At 40.3% G+C, this 22,719-nt stretch overlaps 1 protein-coding gene and 1 non-coding gene across 5 annotated transcripts in view; both read left to right on the top strand.

The window, feature by feature from the left end:
• The window catches only part of Chchd3 (coiled-coil-helix-coiled-coil-helix domain containing 3), a 290,084-nt gene that overhangs the window by 105,852 nt on the left and 161,513 nt on the right, over nt 1-22,719 (top strand). For all 4 annotated transcript variants that reach the window (XM_045161122.1, XM_045161120.1, XM_045161121.1 and 1 more), the window contains exon 4: nt 6,587-6,704. In XM_045161122.1, coding sequence (XP_045017057.1) covers nt 6,587-6,704 — 118 coding nt within the window. The remainder of the gene's footprint in view (nt 1-6,586; nt 6,705-22,719) is intronic.
• LOC123464222 lies at nt 11,343-11,449 on the top strand. The gene has a single exon (XR_006639459.1). It is a non-coding gene; the product is annotated as a U6 spliceosomal RNA (small nuclear RNA).

The raw sequence follows: 22,719 nt of genomic DNA, 5'->3' as shown, positions 1-22,719 counted from the left end.
AACTATTTTCCATCATCTTTATTGAAATATGCCTTTCATTCTTTTTGTTACTTATTTGTTGAGACAGGGTCTTATATAGCCCACACTGGCCTTGAGCTTGCCAGTGGATAACTTTAAACTCCTGATCTTTCTCCACCTTTCAAGTGCTGTGATTATAGGTGTGTGCCACCAAGTCCAGCTTTATTCTTTCAACAAGTATTTATTGTGTACTTACCAAGAGCCCGGCATTAGGATCTAGGATGCAGTGGTACTTAAGACAGAGTTTTTACCCTCCTGCTACTTATCGTCTAATGGTGTGTGTGTTTGCAGTGCAGGGCTTGAAATCAGAGTGATTTAAATTTTATCACTGGCTTTGTGGTATAATCATTATATTATTTATCACTGATGTAAGCCTTGGTTTGATACAATTTCTGTCTGAAATATCCCAATCTATTCAGCAAGGTGGTTGTGAAGATTGAGTCACATCTGTCAAATGCTTAGAGATGTACCTGGTATAAACTGAGCACAATATGACATCAATTCTTTATTGGTCACACATGTAGCTGTTACATATGAATTCATCATGGCTATACTATTGTGTTTTCATGTTCACAAATTTCTTTGGGAATATCCATCTATGACATTTTCTTCCAGGATTCAAAACTAAGTGTTTAGCTTGCTGTGGACTTGCGTTTTTGTAAAGTCTTATAACTGGAAAACTGTATACTTGTTCTGTCATTATTTTTAATAGTCTAATAATTAGTTCACTGAATTAGCCAGCTCAGCTTTTGGGCTTAAAAGTGAATAGTAGACAGAATGTTGAAGCTCGTTCAGCATGCTCTGACAAAAGTATGATGCATTAAAATAAAACTGATCATTAGCATTCGAAATGACCTTTAAGTCTGTAGTTGCTCATTTTTCTCTTGTGTCTGCAACAGTCTTTCTCAGTCAAGTACATTGCAGGATTTGCACATACTCTCAGTGTATAATGGTCATAGTTCAAGTTTAGATAAATCGTTTAGTCAAATCACATTATCTCTAACAATTGCATTTTCCCATTTATTCTCACCCATTATCTGAGGTTCTTAACCACTTTCTCTCAGGAGTATAATGGCCTTATATATTAAATTATAAAGTAATTTTCTAAGGTGGAATTGTATAGAATTACTTATGTGTCTACCTGCATGAAGATAAATCAGAGTATTTGTGCATGGCCAAATGAACAGCATCCAAATTTACAGAAACATTGAGGCCTTTCTAAGGCCAAACCACTTGGTAAAGGGCTAATGAGTAATTTACCCTCTAGCAAGCTCTACTTGAGATAAGGAGAAGAAATAAGAGATGCATATTTTAAAATAATTCTGAATAATAAAGAATTTAAGTATTATTCTTATTTGACTGTATAGGTCGATGATACCACACAGTAGTTTTTGTAGGGGCATTTACTTTTCTTTCTTGTTTGCACTAGAGATTGAACCTAGGGACAGACAGCAAGTGCTGCACCCCTGAGTGACATGCCCAGCCCTGTTTCCCCTTGAGGCAGGCGTCTCTCTAGTTCAGGCTGGCCTTAACTTAAACTCAGCCTCCTGAGTGCTGGGAGTTTTGTTTTTTTAACATGTGCCACCACAGCCAGGTATTCCTCCTCTTTTTATCTTTTTGTTTGAAACAGGGTCTCAGAGAGTTTCTTAGGCTTATCTTGAATCTACTTTGTAGCCCAGGCAGGCCTTGAACTTGGAATCCTCCTGCTTCAGCCTCCCAAGGTGCTGGGATTAGACGATGCTCAAATGTGGAGTAGTATTTTTAAGAGCTTTGAGAGAACTATCTTTGTTAGTCTTCAGGGAGTTTCCTGCCTCTCGCATATGCCTTGATTTGTACTTAAGAGTGGAGAGAGTAATGCCTCCCTCAGGGAGCATGGCAAGTCACCACATAAAAATGCCTAGCTAGAGGGCTGGAGAGATGGCTTAGTGGTTAAGCGCTTGCCTGTGAAGCCTAAGGACCCCGGTTCGAGGCTCGGTTCCCCAGGTCCCACGTTAGCCAGATGCACAAGGGGGCGCACGCGTCTGGAGTTCGTTTGCAGAGGCTGGAAAGCCCTGGCACACCCATTCTCTCTGTCTCCCTCTATCTGTCTTTCTCTCTGTGTCTGTTGCTCTCAAATAAATAAATAAATAATGAACAACAAAAAAAATAAAAATAAATGCCTAGCTAGGGCTGGAGATGTGGCATAGTGGTTAAGGTGCTTGCCTGCAAAGCCAAAGAACCCAGGTTTGGTTCTCCAGGACACACGTAAGCCAGATGCACAAGGTGGCACATGCATCTGGAGTTTGTTTGCAGTGGCTAGAGTCCCTGGTGTGCCCATTCTCATACTCACTCTGTCTCTCCCTCTTTCTTTGTCTCAAATAAATAAAAGTAAAATCTTTAAAAAAATGCCTAGCAAAAGCTATTTCAAAATTCCCTTTCCACTTTCTTAAAACCTTTTAAGTTCTTCAGAAGGCAATAATGCTGGGTGATTTTTACCCTGAGACAGGTATAGAGAATTGGTTTTTATAGTAGATGTGTGCATTGAATGCATGTGACTAGTTTCCCCCCTCATTTAAAAGGGCCATACATGGCTGGAGAGATGTCTTAGCAGTTAAGCACTTGCCTGTGAAAAGACCCTGGTTCATTGCTCTGTTCCCCTGGACCCATGTTAGCCAGATGCACAAGTGGGCACACTCCCCTGGAGTTTGTTTGAAGTGGTTGGAGGCCCTGGCACACACATTCTCTCTCTCTTTCTCTCTCTGCCTTTTTCTCTCTCTGCCTGTAGCTCTCAAATAAGTAAATAAAAGTAAACAAAAAAAAAATTTAAAGGGGTATGCAATAATATTCATTATAGGAGATTTGGCTGAGTTTTGGGAACTCATCGTATGGGTTTATTTAAGTCTCTTGCCGGATCGAGAGTATGCACAGAAACAGCTAAATTTCTGGGCCTGAGGTATAAGGGCAGCACCAACTGGTATTTGTTTCATTAAGCTTAGGCAAGCGATCCAATTACGTAATGCAAATAAGACAAGTTTACACTAAACTCCCGCTTCTTTGCTTAAAACTCTAGAGAATTCAAATGAGGAAAGATCCGTATTTAAAAGAAGGAAATTTAAATGAAACTTAAATCAAGGGCTTACAGTAGAATGTTAGACCAGGAGAACTGAAATAAGTGGGAAATGCCAATAAATAAAAAGGGGCTGTATTTGCTCAGATGCTTGGTCTGTTAGTTTTGTTTTGAGATAATTCTTAAGTCATTGGAGATCCAAGTAAATAATGAAAGCCTCATTTTCTCCCACACCTTCTTTTCATCTAGCAAGTAAAGCGCTACCTTGCATTGTCAAGGAGAGTTTCACTCCTCTGTCTCTGGTGAGTGTCTCATGTGCAGCTCCACCTTTGGGACTGAGCAGCGTTTTTTTTTTTTTTTTTGTGTGTGGAAAAACAGGTCTAGGGAACTGGGCAAGAGTTAAGAAGTCAGATCATCTTTGGTTTCTAACAAGTGCCTTTTTTTTACCTTCAGGGGTCCAGTCACGCTAACTGTACCTCCCCCCCCAACCCACTTACCATTTGTAATATGATTGAGCTTCATGAGGCCGGGGACTGCCGCCCAGTGCTTCATGCTTAGTAAACTGACCATAGTCACCCAATACACCCAGTGACTACTGAGTGCATTTGTGAATTCGAAATTCACTTTTATCTCTTGTACAGTTTTAGTTATATAGTAGAGATCTAAAACTTACTACAGAAATATAGGTGTCCATTAATACAGTTAGAACACCATAAAATTTGGACATGATACCTGTTTTATTCATCCCCTACCACTGCTTGAGAGTGAAGGAGTGCTTGGGAATGAGGAGTCGCATGTTTAAGGAAGGCTGTTTGCAAAGTGTGTAGCTTCGAGGGGCTTTCAGAGTACATAGCTGAGTAAACTAAGGTATTGGTAAAAATGAGAATTTCTTCTGGGACCTATTGCCAAACACCCTGAATATATATAATTTGGTTTCTTAAACATTCAGTGTACAGTGCAGATCATATCAAGCACACTGCCTGTAATAAACCCTCCAGGTGACTGTGATGCATGTTCAAGTATGGAAGCCACAGCTCAGTACACAAATAAATCCCAGAGGGATATCAGCGGGCAGTAGCTTCACAGTGGACCGGCCACATAGGACTACTGCACTGATAACCGCTGGGGATGATGAACCTGATTGCAGAACCATGCAGTTAAGGCCTTTCTTTTTAGTTGTAGCAATATGCCCATGAAATGCTTTAAACGCATGGTTTTGCTGGTATTGTAGAGCCTTAATTAAGATCCTTGAGTCCAGTTCTAAGTTCATGTAACTGGACCAAATACTGCAAGCTAAGTACTCTTCATTTTCATTATAATGTTAATGACTTTCATACTCATGCTTTTTTGCTTCGTTTTTCATTAGCTTGCCAGTAATTTCTGATCCTCTGTTTAAGCTGGACCACTTTTAACTCCATTTTTAATTAAACTTATGTCATATATGAGTAAACTCAATTATAAAAATATAGTTACTAGAATAGTACTTTTAAAATTTTGTCCACGGGGTGATGTGGTAAAATATAATTGTATAGAATTCATTCTTTGAGTTCATGAATTAATACCATTTTATATGTGTATGTATAAGAACGTATGAGTATATATGTAACATGCCTGGGCCAGGGCTTGGCATGTAGCATGTGATTGTTAATTATAAGACTGCACTTTTATTTCAGTTTTCACTTCACATGCAAAATAGATAACTGTTTTTTCTTTCTTTCTTTTTTTTTTTTTTTAGTTATAGCAATATGCCCATAAAAATGCTTTAACTGCATAGTTCTGAAATCAGGTTCATCATCCCAGCGGTTATCAGTGCAGTAGTCTCATGTGGCTGGTCCATTTTGATGCTACTGCCCTCTGATACCCTCTGGGATTTATTTGTGTATTGAGCTGTGGCTTTCATACTTGAACATGCATCAGAGTCACCTGGAGGGCTTATTACAAGGCAGTTTGCTTGATACAATCTGCAGAGTTTCTGGTTCGGTAGAATTTGCATTTGTAGCAAATCCCAGATGATACTTGTACTGCTCACTCATGGGCCACGCTTGAGAAGTCCGCTCTGGGGAAATGCTGGGACTTCTGGATTGGTCTGTCGGTTCTGTGTTCAGTGGAGTTATGTGTAGACACCATACTACATGGTTTAATTTAGATAAAGTTTGGTTTCTTGCATATCATTATATTTACTGCTTAAGAAGTTTCCAGAAGCTACGTTTACATTAGAGAATTTCAAAGTGTAGCTGTTATTCTTTATTCAGGAAAAAAATTATACAGGTGTACTCTCCAGGGGAATAGCATGGTAATTTTGAAATATATTTTATAAGGTGATTTTTATCTGTTGTAATTTATTTCTGAGAATTTCATAGTGTCATGATGATACGGCAATTTAAAAATACTTAAAAGAAATTTGATCTTTTGTAGTTCTTTTCAAGAGCTTGTTTGAAATCGGATAGGCTAGTGCAGAGTAGCATTTGATGCTTGTGAGTCATACGCGCTAGATTTCTCTCAGAATGACACCAGCACAACAATTTCACTTTTTCCTCTTAAAGTCTGGCTCATATCTTTGGGGATATGATGGCACAGAGAGGGGAGGGGTTATTCTCTCAAAAAAGAAAAAAAAAAGGCAATCAGAAATCTTTATCCATGAGATTAGACTGAAATGTTCTTTCATCCAGTAATGCTCAGTGCCTTTCTGTGCCAGGCATTATGGCAAAAATCGGTGCCAAAGTCATTTATCTTTATCAAGTACAATGAGAGGTGTATTGGGTTGTAACTTCCTACAATGAAGTTGTATGATGACTCTTCTGGTAAACGTGATGCAGTCTTCTGCTTCATTAATGGAATTAGTACTGGGTTGCAGATCCACGGAGGTCAGCTTCACCTCCTTTATTTGGCTAGATCGTGTCTGGCATGTGAGGTGACAACTGGCCCTGAGGTGAAAACTGAAGTCATTCCAGAAATGAGCCTGCTGTGGAAGGTTTTTGCCGTATTTGCACATGAAGATTTCTGGAAAATATAACCAATCCATTGGGTGTAAAGATGTCTTCACTGTGTCACTTGTTCTTCCTGCTGCATTGTAAGAGCCGTGACAACAGGGACTGTCCACCATCACCTCCGTGTCCTCCAGGCCACAGTGTCGGACGTGTATAGTAAATAATCGAGTCCCTTTTGAGGGGAAGATCATGATAAACTTTCACATATTTGTCACAAGAATGACTTGATAATTTATTTTGTTAATTGAATATGTAAAGGGTGATAGGAGTTGCACTACTGGAATTTTTGGTGGGAAGAGTGCCGTGTTAGGTACAAACTGCGTTTATCTTAGATATGCTTGTCAGCCCTATCAATTGACTTCCTGTGTCTGAACTTTGTTGTTTTAAATCCATGGGCAGGGGTTCATGGGGAATCCCTTTTGTACATACTTTTGATATATTATGGGCCAATATGATTTCATCTCTTGAAATTATATTTTTCTTATCTTTAAGAGGAATGACAACCAATGGTGTATTTTTTTTCTTGTCTTTTCAGCCTAAAACAAGCCAAGGACCTGGAACGAGATAGGGCTGCAGCCAACGAGCAGTTAACCAGAGCCATCCTTCGGGAACGGATATCCAGTGAGGAAGAGCGCTCCAAGGCAAAGCATCTGGTGAGTCTACAAATTGGCCAGAGGTGCCTAGGAGTGTATCCTGGTGTTTGGGGAGTGCTGAGCACCCTGAGCCAACTGTTGGTGCTGACAGTGTTCACGCTGCCTTGACTCTCCTCGTTACTGCAGAGGAGTCAGTCCCCCTCGCCCCCAGACACTCGCAGAGACAGCGCGCTTAGACGGTGTTGTTACTTACTTTCTCCTTTGGTTTTATTGGTTTCGAAACCACTGGGACCAGCAGCCTGCCATGCCTTCTTTTTCTTCTGGTAACATCCAAATGTTTACCAGGAAAGCCTCCAGAAAAGGTGACATGAGGTTTGCTTGCTCACCTTCTAGGCTTTACAGAAGGGAAAATGTCAATCAATGGCCTTGAGTGACCAGTCTTATTAAGGAAAACCAGTAATATTTTCCAGTATAGTTTTTTAATTGTGAAAAGATTATGTAAACATTTAAAAATTAAAAAAAAACAATTAATAGAATGAATGAAATTTAAAAGGCACCTGTAAATGTGTCTTTCTGACATGGCTGTGGTATGTACTGGCTGTGTTTCCATCCAGGCATTTTGACATTGTGTACACCGTTGTCATCGTCACCTGTGACGTTTATGCTCGAGAAGCTTTGGAACCACATAATCTAGCACCTCCACCCCGCCCCAAATCAAATCAAAAGACCAACATGTTTTTTAGTAACTGTAAAATTTTGGGTTGGGCTTCATGCATAGCTCTCCTCGGGTGCATGTGGGCTGCGGGCTGAGTTCAGTACACCTAGTAGAGTTTCTTCGTCAAAGTCCCTTGCATGTGTAAGAATTTGGATGCTGCTGTATTTAGTCCTTAGCATTGTGATTTTACATACATACCTATATACATTTTTTAAATTGTCTTATCTTTATTTGAAATAGAAAGAGAGGAAAAGAGGCAGATAGAGAGTGGGCACGTTAGGGCCTCCAGCTGCTGCAAACAAACTCCAGATTCGTGTGCCACCTTGTGTGTCTGCCGTACATAGGTCCTGGAGAATCGAACCTGAGTCCTTTGGTTTTGTAGGCAAGTGACTTAACTGTTGAGTCAACTTCTTAACTCTTGAGTCATCTTTCTAGTCTGATTTTACACATACACACACTTTTTTATTTTTTTTTTAGGCAAGCCCAACAGACTTTTTTTTTTTTTAATGTGACAAATGGCTGACAGGGAGAGAGAGAATTGGCACACCAGGGCTTCCAGCCGTTGCAGTCAAGCTCCAGACGCATGTGCCCCCTTGTGTGCATGTGCGACCTTGCGCACTTTTGTCACTGTGTGTTTGGCGTATGTGGGACTTGGAGAGTCGAACATGAGTCCTTAGGCTTCACATGCAAGCATGTTAACCACTAAGCTATCTCTCCACTCCCTGTGATTATATTTTTATATCACAGCACACTTTTATGAAAATACATGTTTTGGTGGAGTAATATTCTATCTTCTTTATACAGTATCCTTTATTAAATAGTTATCCATTGTTAGCTAAATGTAGAGTTTTTCTGATTCAAGCCTGTAGTCCTGACTGCTCAGCCCCTACTTCTGCCTTTATAGAAACCTAGATACAACTTCTCAGGGCCTTTAGTTCTCATAAAAACCCTGTGAAGAAGCTCAGTGGGAGGGAACATAGGACTCTGTGTGGAAGATTTTGAACTTTAGACTTCCTAATCCAGCAGGCAATTGAGAGTTTTTAAGAAAAAGGTCACTCTGAGTTATCTCCTAGTGTCTGTCTCTTTTTTCTCTTTTGCAGAGGATTTGAGCATCCATTCATTTTAGAGAGATTAACATCTTTTTCTTTCAGTTTCTTTTTTTAAATTTAATTTAATTTATTTATTCATTTCACAGAGAAAGAGGTGAAGAGAGAGAGAGAGAATGGACACACTAGGGCCTCTAGTCACTGCAGTCAAACTCCTGACGCTTGCACCCCTTTGTGCATCTGGCTAACATGGGACCTGGGAAATCGAACCTGGGTCCTTTGGCTTGGCAAGCAAATGCCTTAACTGCTAAGCCATCCCTTCAGCCCCTCAGTGTCCTTTTTAATTGTTATCTGATGGTTGTACATGGTTATGGAGCACACTGTGATAAGTCAGAACATGCATACAAGTGTGTTGTGATCAGATGACCAGAGTTAGCGTTTCCCTATCTTGGGCCATTGATTTCTTTGTGCTGCTTTTAAGCTGCTCTCTTCTAATGCTGTGTGAAATATATACCTGTTGCTGTCAGTTTCACATTGCTGGGACAGATATCCCACCAAACACAGCTTATGGGAGGGAAGGGCTTTATTTCTGGCTTAAAGAGTCCCTGGGAACATGATCAAGCACAGAGACATCACCAAACAGCCAGGAATCACCAATACTAGCAAGCAAGAACCTCCAGAACTCAAACTGCCCTCTTCACCCTTTGGGTTGGAATCAGATCTGCCCCAGTACCTGTTCCTCAGTAGGACTCCACCCACTGGAGACTCAAAATTCTAGCCTAGTCTATGGGCCCCTATATTCAAACTACTACAGTAACTGTTGTGAAAAATTTGCTCTGGTTCATACCTTGGTCCATTTCTTTGAAATGACAGGATGTAAGTAGCAGAAATGAGTGGGAAGTCATGTACTCCGAACTTGTTTCATCAGGCACTAAATAGGTTCAGGCTTTATAGGGAGATGGTGAAGCCAGCATGAGGATAGCAGATACGTCGAGAGGTACTGAGAGGAAAAGAGGTTGAAGGAAGGTCTGTCACTGGGGAAGGAGAATAGTTTCAAAACTAAAGACATTAAGTGTCATTTCAGTTAATGACTTTATCCACTAATGTCTAAGCTGAAGGTTTTAAAAAAAATTTATTATTATTTTTTTTAATTTTAAAGAAGAAAGAGAGAGAGAGAGAATTAGCATGCCGGGGCCTCAGCCACTGCAATTGAACTCCAGATGTTTGTGCCACCTAGTGGGGCATGTGTGACCTTGCGCTTGCCTCACCTTTGTGCATCTGGCTAATGTGGGATCTGGAGAATCAAACATGGATCTTTAGGCTTAGCAGGAAAGCGCCTTAACTGCTAAGCCATCTCTCCAGCCCTTAAGGGTTTTTTTAAGCAGTGGGTTAAAGCATCATTTCTATGCATATTAAATTCAAAGGCTAAGTATGGAGAGGACCTAAGTCATAGTGTTCATACTTTAAATAGTGGGCAGAAACTCCTTGGCTGTCATTTCTCTTGACTCCTGCCTTGTAACCTTGTTCTTCTTGTCCTTGGAACCCTCTTCCCTCAAAAGCTTGTTACTTGAATTTGAACCTTCTGTCTTCCTCCCTTAATTTAGGATTTAAAAACCTGAAAGATTCATTACATATGTTCATGGCATAACATGGAAAGAGAAAATTTTCAGAAAGCTGTGAAAGCATAGAAAGGTTTCTTCCCCATAAGTAACTCTCATATTAGGTTGTGAGGTTTGTTCTGAACAGTGTATCCTAATTCCATTTTCTCTTTTATTTTCCTTTTTCTTTTTGTTTTTTTTTTTCGAGGTAGGGTCTCACTGTAGCCCAGGCTGACTTGGAATTCACTATGGAGTCTCAGGGTGGCCTCAAACTCATGGCGATCCTCCTACCTCTGCCTCCCGAGTGCTGGGATTAAAGGCGGCATTTCCTCTTTTTACGTAATCCTGCCTGTTGTCTTTCGTGAGTTTATTTATTGTTTTTAAATCTTTATTTATTTGAGAGAAAGATAGAAAGAGATGGGGGGTAGGGGAGAGAATGGGTGCACCAGGGCCTTCAGCCACTATAAGTCAACACCAGACACTTGTGCCACCTTGTGTATCTGGCTTAACATGGGCCCTGGGGAATCAAATTTGGGTTCTTTGGGTTCTCAGGCAAATGCCTTAACAGCTAAGCCATCTCTGTAGCCCTTAATTTATGTATTTTTTTCATTTATTTTTTTATTATTGTGTTTTTGAGAGGGAGGGGGAGGGAGAGAGAAAATGAACATGCCAGGGCCTTTCAGGTACTGTGAACAAACTCCAGATGTGTTAACCCCCGTGCATGTGCGACATTGCACACTTGTGTCACTGTGCATCTGCCTGTGTGGGACCTGGAGGTTTGAACATGCATTCTTAGGCTTCCCAGGCAAGCGTCTTAACCACTATGACACCTCTCCAGCCCCCTTAATTTATTTTTATTTAACTAATAAAGCATGAGGAATTGATATCATACATTCTGTTTTGTACCTCTCTTTCTTACTGACTCTGGGATAGTAATGGGCTAGATGGAAAATTCCAGTACTCAAAACTCCTTAATTTCACCACCTATCACAATATTGGCCAAACAAAGTCCTAAAAGCACTTAGGGAGTAAAAGTAGAATTTATATGGTCTCTGACTCAGAGGGTCCCTTCCTGGCTCAAGTCCTTGCAGATGTTTGAGTGGTATCTCACAGCCATACAATATAACTGTCTGTGGCCATTTTGCTTCTCCAATTAATATTTGTTTTTTTAATATATATGTATATATTAAAATATATGTGTATATATATATATATATATATTCATTCAATGGGTAAAGATTAGAAAAATAAATCCCAAAGTATATTAACATCAACACAAAATACCACCATCCAGAGATAATTATTGTTAATATTCTGTTTTTCAAAAAAAATAATTCTTGGGCTTTCTGTGGCAGTACATAGACAAAAATTGGAATGATATAGAGAATATTAGCTTGGCCTTTGTGCAAGGATGACACACAAATTCATGAAGCATTCCATATATATATGTATATGTATATATATTTAATTCTTTGTTTTCCACTGTTTGTATTAGACATTTGTGTATTATGTATAAGGCATTTATATTTATGTGAATGAATGTATTTCTTAAAACATAGTTAATATTTTATACTCTTAAAATAATGTACATATTTGAAATAATTTGACTATATGGTAAAATTTTGACATAAATACATATGTTTTTACACGGTTACTTTTAAATGATTAAATGTGTTTCCATAAGTTGCTCCCCCAATTAAAATAAAGCAAAGATGTTAAAAAAAATGCAGAAATTCCAATGAAGATAAGTATTAGCCAGTATGGTGGTATGTAGATGTCTGTGATTTATAGCACTTGAGAGCCTGAATCAGGGAGATTATGACTTCAAAGCCAATATGGGCTAAACATAAAGTTGTAGGCCAGTCTGTGTTACTAAAAGTGGAGTGAAACCCTTTAATTTCCCCTTCAAAACCCCACCTAAAACAAGCAAAAACATATTTTTGTTGTACTTCTTACCTGTCCCTAATGTTGAGACATGCAAGGTATTTTCTGCCTCCCTTTATGTTCCCTACGGCCTTCAAGGTGTCAGACTCTGCATCCTGCCACCTTCTAAAGCACAAGCATGTGGTATGAGCCGTGAGCCTCCGTCATCTTCCGCACTCAAGCTTCGTGTGAGAGTCAGCCCAGAATGTTAGCCGTTGTCTGCTCTGAGCTCTAGGTCCTTGTTTCATTCTTTAGTATGTGTGTGTGCTAGGCTCTGAATGGTGGCAAAATACCCCCCTCCCATCCCCGGACCTATTTGAAGTTCAAGTGTTGGCCTCCTGCAGGAAAGCAAACTTTGGATTTCTTCCATTAGAAGTAATGAAGGCTGCTGGTATGGAGGGGCTTCTGATGTCATGAGCATCTCTTACTCAGGATGTTTGGTATTGCATAGCATGTTGAGGTTTTGCCTTTTTAAGAAATTTGTTATATTTACATATATATTAACAAGACGTCTTGGGGATGAGACCTCAGACTAAACATTCATATGTCTCAAATATACCTTGTATATGTATATCAAGGGAAAATTTTTTCCCCATTGTGTTTAATTTAATGTGTCTGTTTTGGGTGCTGTCTTTCTCATGAGGTCAGATCAGGTGGCGATTCTGCTACCTGCAATGTTGTTAGCACTCAAGATGCTTTTAGATTTTAGACATTTATTTTATGCTGGCTACCAGTGTGTCTCTGTGTCTGTCTCTTTGCATGTCTGTATGTATTTTTTAATTTTTTTTAAAAAATTATTTATTTATTTATTTATTTGAGAGAGATAGAGAAAAAGAGGAAAGGAGGAAAGGAGGGAGGGAGGGAGGGAGGGAGGGAGGGAGGGAGGAAGGGAGGGAGGGAGAGAGAGAGAGAGAGAGAGAGAGAGAGAGAGAGAATGGGCACACCAGGGCCTCCAGCCACTACAAACGGCCTCCAGACGCATGCGCCCCCTTGTGCATCTGGCTAACATGGTTCCTGGGGAATCAAGCCTCGAATCAGTGTCCTCAGGCTTCACAAGCAAGTGCTTAACCACTAAGCCATCTCTCCAGCCCTATTTTTTATTTTTATTTATTAGACACACAGAGAGAGAGAGAGAGAGAGAGAGAGAGAGAGGGAGGGAGATTGAGATTGTAAGAATGGGCATGCCAGGACCTCTAGCCACTGCAAATGAACTCCAGACGCATGCACCACCATGTGCATCTGGCTTACATGGGACGTGGAGAAACCAACCTGGGTCCTTAGTCTCCACAGGCAAACGTCTTAACCGCTAAGCCATCTCTTCAGCCTGTCTGTATGTATTTTGATTCTGGGGATTACAGTGTAATACTAAGATATGCCCCCACCACCCAGCATGGATTTTGGAGCATTTTAGATCTCAGTTTTCAGACTAAAGATACTTGGCCTGTACTGTGAAATAAAACAACTCTCATGAAGCCGGGGCATGCCTTTAATCCCAGTGCTCGGGAGGCCAATGTAGAAGGATCACTATGAGTTCGAGGCCATTCTGAAACTACATAGTGAATTCCAGGTCAGCGTGAGCTAGAGTGAGATCCTACCTCGAAAAAAACCAAAACAAACAATAAAACTACTCTCATCTCCCCTATTATCCCTGCTTAATAGTAGTGGGCATTAAATCTCAGTCTGGGCCTTTCTTCCTAAAGTTGTCCCAACAACTAACTACTTCACGGTACATTAAAGGGCAAAGTCACAATATCACTGTTACTGAAATTTTAACGTAGGATCCTATCAAAATTCCTTGAACCACTTGCTTTTTTTTTTTTTAATCTGAAGAGGTTGTTAAACTCTGTCTCATTTCTAGAGGTCTGTACTAGCTCCTCTCTCCCTCTGCCCTGCTCAACTGTTCCAGGATGTTTTTTGGTGTTTCGAGGTAGGGTCTCACTCTGGTCCAGGCTGACCTGGAATTAACTCTGTCATCTCAGGGTGGCCTTGAACTCATGGCGATCCTCCTACCCCTGCCTCCCGAGTGCCGGGATTAAAGTCGTGCGCCACCACGCCCGGCTTGTTCCAGGGTTTTGATCAGCTTTTTCCCTACTATGGCAGAGGCAGTTCACTGATGACATACCTTCCTGAAAGTGTTAAGTAAAATTGACATCAAGGGTATGCTGTGTAAGAGCAGGAAATGACCTCTGTAAATGCTAAATACCAAAAGGATAGGACCAAGGCTCTGATGCTGTTAATGCAACTTGACATGCGGTGTGATTTAACAATCTTGTGTACATGATCTAGTGTTTGCTCTGTCGTTAGAAATTCCTTCGAACTTAAAGTATAATACGTTGTTATTTTTCCTTTTTTTGCAGTTATATCTGATTTAGTTTTTAATATGTCAATTAAAAATTGTGATTTTTTTCCTCACATTAAATTATATTGATTTAAAGTTAATCATTTCGTATAGTCACAGCAGAACTGTTCATTAATTTCCTTTTCAAAAGAGATCTGAACTTTAAGATAAGCCTTAATTTACTTATATAAGGCAGTACTTGCCGAAGTGTTCTGTAGAATATAAACCTAAATGTTTTCCTTCACTGCCAGAACAGATGTTTTTATTGAGTGCTTATGTATGAAAACTACTGAACAAGCTTCTGAAGATGTACAAGTGAGAAACACAAAATCCTGTTCTTAAGAAATTCTGTATGATGTGGGAGAGAGATTTGTAGGTTCTACTTTTCTGTTTTTGTATGTCATTACTTTCTTCCTTCAATGTTTCTTATGTATATTAATTAATAACATTTTATTTACCATACAAGATAATGGGTTTCATTATAAAATTCTCTATCTATCCATCCATCCATCTATACCATCCATCCATCCATCCACATCTTAAGCCTCATTGTTCTTTGCTCATATTTGCCCCTCCTCCTTCTCTACTCCCAACTTAAGACAATGTCTCCTCTGTTTTCATAGTTGTGTGTGGCTATGTGTTTTTGTTGAATGCAGCTTCTGTGTATAAGGGAAACATACGTTGCCTTGGCAAGACAGATGTGTTCAAAATAATGCTTAAGGGCTGGAGAGATGGATTAGCGGTTAAGCGCTTGCCTGTGAAGCCTAAGGACCCTGGTTCAAGGCTCGGTTCCCCAGGTCCCACATTAGCCAGATGCACAAGGGGGCGCACGCATCTGGAGTTCGTTTGCAGAGGCTGGAAGCCCTGGCGCGCCCATTCTCTCTCTCTCCTTCTATCTGTCTTTCTCTCTGTGTCTGTCGCTCTCAAATAAATAAATAAATAAAATTAAAAAAAAATGCTTAAGAGTCTGGGCTGGAGAGATGGCTTAGTGGTTAAGGCATTTGCCTGCAAAGCCAAAGGATCCCCGTTCCACTCTTCATGGCCCACGTAAGCCAGATACACAAGGGTCGCATGTACCTGGAGTTTGTTTGCAGTGGCTAGAGACCCTGGGACACTCATTCTTTCTGTCTAATAAATAAACAAACATTTTTTAAATAGTCTATGTCTGGCTGGGCATGGTGGCGCATACCTTTAATCCCAGCAGAAGCAGAGGTAGGAGGATCACCATTGCCCCGGCCAGCGGGGAGTCGAACAAAGAAGCGAGATGAAAATCAACCTGAATGAAAGTAGCCAAACAGACACAAGAAGGAGACCATGCTAGACATTTGTCACGGCCTCGAGAGTTTATTCTTACATGTAGGTTTATACAGGGTAGTAGGGGGAAGGGGACATGGTCAGGGCAAGGAGTTGTAGGGGGAAGGGGACGTGGCCAGGGCAAGGACTTGTCAGGAAACCTAGAGGGGATGTAATTAGGTGTTCATCTAATCTTGCCCAACTGGCTTAACATCCTGACTGCACCAGGTTTCACAGCCTGACCATAAACTGGCTTTTTGCAAAAGATAAGATTCTGTAAGTAGTCTGCTGACCAGTTCCAGAAGTACCTTACAGAAAGCTGGATGGACCAGCTTTCTGAGTAATGAGTCAGCTTATGAGCAGGCCCAGGTAAAATGGAGAGGCTTTTGCTCTATGGCTCCCAACAACCATGAGTTCAAGGCCACCCTGAGAGTACATAGTAAATTCCAGGTCAGCCTGAGAAAGAGTGAAACCCTACCTCAAAAAAAAAAAGTCTATATCTGGTATAGGTCTGTGCTACATATAGTTCTGTGAGAATTCCCATTTGTGAGAAAGCAGTGTCTGCCCTCCTTTTAACTCACTGCAGTATCTGCATTTACATAGTACAACTTGATGCCTGATTTATGTCAGTGCTCAGCAAACAGTAAGCAAGTAATAGTATTGATTAAATGATCACATCAAGCTCCAGAAATAGGAGGAAAGGAAGGGAAGAAGGAAGTGAGGCATGAGCTGAATCCAGAAGCCTGAGTAGGAGTTGCCTTCAAGGAAGGATGACTGACTGACTCGGCCTTGGATGGGGTCACTTAGGCGAAACTGTGGGCGATGAGGATGGAGAGGCACTACCAGTAGTTGCTAAGTAGGAGGCCCAGGGCAAGGAGAATGGTGGGATGAGGCGAAGTAGCTGGCAGAGCAAAGACTGTGGAGGCTGTATATGCTTATAAAGATCCATGGACTGGATACCTAAGAAAGTTTGAAGCAATAGATTATATTGAAATTCAATAGATTATATTGAAATTAATTTTGACTGCTTACTAGTGACGTGTAGAACAGAGGTAGGGCTGGAAGCCAGAGGGCTTTCATCAATTCAGCTGAGAACAGGTGGGACCTGCATTAGGGCAAAGTTTGCAGGGATGCAGGAGAAAGATTTAAGAAATATTCAGGAAAGTAGTAGTATTGCAGTTGAGATTGAAGGATTGAGAGAAGGATCAGGGCTAGCCATGAACCAGTGTCAGTTACACTATCATTGGAAACGGAATACTCAACCATTTTTTTATAAAATTGCAGGGTCCAGCTTATACGGTGAAGCACCCTGTCACTGCAGACTCTTACATACTGCACTGATTGTTCTGGTAACTTCTTTGCCAGTCCTTTAGTCTATTTTACATTAATTAAACACCAACTGTGTCCTCGGTGCTGTTAGTTGCCAAGATGCCAAGGTGAATTAGATCTGATTGCTTTTCCTCAAAAACTCCAGCCCACTGTTTGTAGGGACTTTCTATTACTACTTATAACTTTTGAATTCATAAGATCCCTTATTGTTTAGATACATATATCTGTGAATGCATACATTTTATTTTGCAGATTTAAGAGACTGTTTCACCAAAATGTCACCTTTTCTCCCCATTTTCCTTTTTGTCTGCAATGCACCAGTGAAGCCATCAGGAAAAAGTGATTAATTTTATGCTGTGTGCTTTTCAGCTCTGTGTTTTCTTTGTGCTTCAAACTGTGACAGTTGAAATTTTATGGAAAAAGTAAAAAAGGTCCTGAATTCTGAGTACAGAGAAAAATGACTAAAGGAGGTAGATAAGCACACTGCTGTTGCACGGTATTAGTGAGGTTCTGCCACAGACAAGGCATACAGCCCAGCATGATTTTAAAGTGACCCGCAAGGCTCTTGCTCCAAAGACCTAGGTCCAGGAAGGCTGAGGGGACCACTGGGGTGTTCAACATCATTAGGGTTAGCCAGGAAATGAAATTGCAGATAGGTTTTTGCATTGGACACTTAGAGATAATTTTAGTTTTACTCCCTTCTGGCTCAGTTTATTACTTTGATTTTCTCCCATGTGAAGGTTCTCCCTGTGGTCTATAAGCGCCGCGCTGGCCATAGACATAGCTGTTGTTTGCTTCTGCACAGAGCACCGGTTTGCTTTGATTGGCAAGAATGAAGTGCAGTATTTTGAACTTCTGCTTTTGAGGACTGTTTAAATACACAACATCCACTTCGTATTTAATGGGTGCGAGCCACTCAGGTTTAACATACTTCCGCAAGGTAATAACCTTGCTATTGGTGAGAATAGGACCTGGAATCCATCTGCATGTCGGTGCTTCCAGCCCTTGCTCAGTTAAACAGCATAGCAGGACTTCACCAGGTGGCTTCCTTGCAGACAAGAAAGAGTGGAGATACAGAGTGTCATTTGCCTCCTGCGTGCGTGGCTTTGGCAGGCCAAATACCGCGTCCAAGGCCCAGCCGTCACCTCCTCTGTGCTCTCTGCATGGCGCGCGGCGCGGCTTCCCGTGTGCTGCCTGCAGCAGTATTGTCATTGTCTGCTGGGATTCACAGCCTGTGAAGTTTGTTCACCAAATATGCTGTGAAGTGGCTGTAGATGAGAAGCCTGGTGTACTTCAGTTGGCCAGCCTGCCCTCCATAAGAAGAGCCTAGAGAATAAGTAGGACCGCAGTTACAGATAGGGACCTTAGGTGTACCCTTAAAACCTACCCCGATGGGGCTGGGCATAGTGGCACAAGCCTTTAGTCTCAGAACTTGGGAGGCAGAAGTACGATGATTGCTGTTAGTTCAAGGCCAGTTTGGGACTACAGAGTGAATTACAGTTTAGCCTTGGTGAGAGTGAGAGCCTATGTTGAAAGCAGGTTGTATTTCTTAAATGTGTTCGCTTGAACCACCTCATCCGGGTAGGCAGAAATACTTGGGATCTTAGCATCACCCAGTAACCTTCTAGAAACATGATGCTGTTGTGATTCAGTACTGAGGGCCTGGCGCAAGGTGTGGCTGACTGTCCTGGGAGGGAGGGTTAAGTCTCTCTTTCAAGATTGGGGAGCTCCCACACACAGTGTAGAAGTGGGTGACTATAATTCACTCAGATTGTGTGACCTTGTGACAAAGTGAATAGAAGCCAGCAAGGGTGAATGTAATACCGTTGAAGTTCTTGGGAATAGTTAATCATACTTAAAGACAGCTATGGGGAGAACTCTACCTTGAATGTGTTGTTATATTTTCATTTGAAATATACTTTTGAATATTGATCAAATTGCTTGCAAACTGGTTGGCTAAGGGCAACTCAGGTTGAGTGGTATCCTATGTGATAGCCCTGCCGCAAATAGCTTATTGACATCCTATCACTTGAGTCATTATGGGTGTCCAGGTGAGATATGGAGAGCACTGAGTAAAAATCTATAGATAACTAAGGGCGAAGGGCTGGTTATAATTCCATCTCTTGATAATGACTTGGCATTTATGGTTAATATATTTGCTTCATGACCTAGTTGGAAATGAACTGTCGTTAAGGCCTTGGAATTTTATTGAACTGACATCATAATATCATTTTCTCCTGAAGAGGCTAAGAAATATGGCCCTGAATATTTGCTTTAACCTGGAACAAATTAAAGGTTTAACATAACCATTGTGAAACCTGCCGATCCTACAAATCCCAAGTAAGAGTTTTGCACCTTCGGCTGACTGAGACTCTAAGGTCAGAGAGCTCCTCATGGTCAGGAGCAGACTCTCCAGTTTGCCTTCATGGCTAGTCTTGCAACTGTCAGTTCTGATACAGTTTTCGTCTATTGAGTGAGGACCTGCGATTGAGTGAGGTCAGTAAGCATTGAGTAGCAGTGCTGTTCACTGTGAGGTAGACCTCGTACAACAAGAGCTACTTCGTTTTTGTACATTGAATGTTAACAAATATTCCAGCTCTGTTTTTCCTTCATTTCTGTATCCTAAATTGAACTGAGTTATGCTCTTCCTGTGTTCTTGATGATCTCAGCTGTGCCCTGCTGATGTATATGGGGATGTTTATTTTATAGTGATAGGGTGAATAATTATTCCCTTGTAAACATGAAGAAGTTCTCCATTTTGTTCACTGTGACTTACTTTCCAATAGTTTAAGGTTGACTTCTCCCGAAAATACTGAGGGGCAGACTTACCAAATGCAATAAGGCCTCCATTCTCTTGAGAGCAGGAATCTGTTTACAAACCTGCAGTATTTATTACATACCTCATTTAGCCCATTCATCATTTTAATAGAAAAATGAGTCATTTTAGATGATTCTGAAATAATTTGAGGTAAGCTACATAGCCTCAGGCAGAGTATGATTTACTCAGCACCAGGCTGTTTTCACAACGTATAATGGAATGATCAGCACCAGTAATTTATGATTACTTATGGAAAACTTATCAAATATCTTCATTGTCAGAGAAATTTGATTAACCATTTAAAGTTTTCTTAGCTAGCTTTCATTCATTCTCCCTTTTTTTTTATGACAGATGGTTATACAGAGTTCCATACTCAGATATGTATCTAAAGACCCTTTGCTTATTCCAAACACTAACTTTAAATTCAATTTCAGTTTATATTTGGTATTCTAATCAGCAGTTAGTGGCATGGGAGGTTATAAAACCTACTCAACATACATGTTCAGCTAAAAAATTAAGTCCCATAACTTTACATTTTTTCTTGGTCCCATGATGCACCTAGTTTCAACCCAGTCTTACCTACCCATGGCATACATAAGGAATGTTTTAGGAACACAGGTAGCAGATCTCTTGGAAGGTTAGCTGCAAACCTGAATGAAGTCAGAAAATGTTCCTGGCTAGTGCTAGGAAGGAAGGACATATTCATGACTAGAGTCATAATCAAAACTATTGGCGTTTGTTTTGACTGCTTTACATTTAACCGAAAGCTTTCAAATCTTATACCTCATTTGGCATATGATGGGGGAGGACATGTGCGGTTCTTGTTGGAGATGATCGAGTGTTCACAACTGAACCAGAGGGTTCAGCAGTGAGAGCTGGCCTGCACCTCCAATCTCCAGTGCCTTGAAGCTCGCTTGTTCTGTGCAGTTAGCAAAGTCATTCATTCATTCATTCACTCACTTATTTTAACTGCTAGAGGATGAAAGGATGATGGGAATGTTGGGGACAGGCACATCATCAGTGCAGAAGTTATTGTAGATATAAATAAGATGCTCAAAATCATGCACATAATGTGCATATACAAGAAGTATGAAGGTGTAGGATTACGTGCTTACCTAAAGGCAAGAATTATCAACCGTTGCACAAGGTCTGTGTCTAGTTGCTTTGTCAAATGGCATATACTAGCTGGGCTTAAGGATCATGTGTTTTAAGAGCATTGCATTGAGCTAGCTGTACACCATAGAAAGAAAGTCTTGATCTAAACCATTTTGAAGTTTAAACAGCTTTGGCACTTCAAGTTGTAAATGTTAGTCTTAAAATGGTTCTCATATGTTTCTTTACACTGCATAGTAACTGCTTTAGTGAAGTGAGCCTTGTATATTCTTAGTAAAAATTTTAATGCTCATTATAAAAAAAAAAGGCTAGGTGTGGTGTGCTGTATCAGAGGAGAAATGGTCCACTGCCCTCAGAATACAGACAGCTAAGAACTTTTCCTTTTTAAATCTACAGTGGAACATCCTTGTTTGCAGGATAGGAAAGAAGTGATTCCATTGTTTTTCTTTCTTTGATTGATAAAAGTGATTTTTTTTTTTTTTTTTTTTTTGGTTTTTCGAGGTAGGGTCTCACTCTAGCCCAGGCTGACCTGGAATTCACTATGGAGTCTCAGGGTGGCCTTGAATTTATGGCACTCCTCCTACCTCTGCTTCCCGAGTGCTGGGATTAAAGGCATGCACCACCGTGCCCAGCTTAGAGGCTATTTTTAACCTTATTGACATGTAAATTTTAATCTTTTAAAAATTTTTATATATTTTATTTATTTATTTGAGGGAGAGAGAGAGAAAAAAAAAGAGGAAGACAGAATGACTATGCCAGGCCCTCTAGCCACTGCAAGCGAATTCTAGATACATGCACCACTTTGTGCATTTGGATTTATGTGGGTACTGGAAAATTGACTACAGGTCTTTAGGCTTTGCAGACAAATGCCTTAATCACTGAGCCATCTCTCCAGCCCAAATTTTAATCTTTTTACTTATTATTATTATTTTATTTTTTGGTTTTTCACAGTAGGGTCTCACTCTAGCTCAGGCTGACCTGGAATTTACTCTGTAGTCTCAGGGTGGCCTTGAACTCTCAGCGATCCTCCTACCTCTGCCTCCCGAGTGCTGGGATTAAAGGCGTGTGCCACCATACCCGGCTGATAAAAGTGTTTTAATCTGGTAGAAGTTTGTTTAGGAAAATAGAATGTCATTGCTACAGATTATTGTTAAAGGAAAATGTGTATATTAGCAATATCCACTTTACTCATGCAGTAGATTCAATTAGTTTGTTCTTAATTAAATTAAAAAATTATTTGTATTTATTTATTTATTTGAGAGAGAGAAATGGTGTGTTTCAGGGCCTCCAGCTGCTGCAAACAAACTCCAGATGCATGTGCAACCTTGAGCATCTGGCTTACATGGGTTCTGGGAATTGAACCGGGGTCCTTTGGCTTTGCAGGCCAGCACCTTAACCACTAAGCCATCACTCCAGTCCCAAAATCAAATTTTACAAGAAATTGAAAGTGAAGATGTACCACAGCATTGTCTTGTAATCTGAAGCTCTGAATAAAGTTAGAGAAGATGATCCTATTTGCCATTGTGGAGCCTTTTTATGTTAAAAAGAAAAGAAAGAAAAATTAAGGACATAGTTAGAGAATCATTAGTGTATTTTTCCAATTACCTGTTCTAATCTTAGGAGAAATTTGTACTGACAGCAGGTTCGCTAACTAAAGTAGTAAAATTAGTTATTTCCCAAGAAAGGGAGGTATTTCCTACAGCTGTGGCAGAATGAGAGGAAAGAACTGGTAACTGATAAATTTACTACTACTTTTTCAAAAATTAAAAACTGAGTTTAAACATGATTAGATTATGTAAGCATGTAATGCTTGCATGTATAATTTCTAGTAAATTTGTCTCATCATAAAGACAAAGTAAGAAATGACAGTTTTAAAATTTATTTTTTAATTCATAAAAATAT

Source organism: Jaculus jaculus, chromosome 10 (assembly GCF_020740685.1).
Source record: "Jaculus jaculus isolate mJacJac1 chromosome 10, mJacJac1.mat.Y.cur, whole genome shotgun sequence".
Taxonomy (NCBI): Eukaryota; Metazoa; Chordata; class Mammalia; order Rodentia; family Dipodidae; genus Jaculus; species Jaculus jaculus.
Note: the sequence above shows the minus strand (reverse complement) of the source record. Positions and strands in the feature narration are given on the sequence as shown.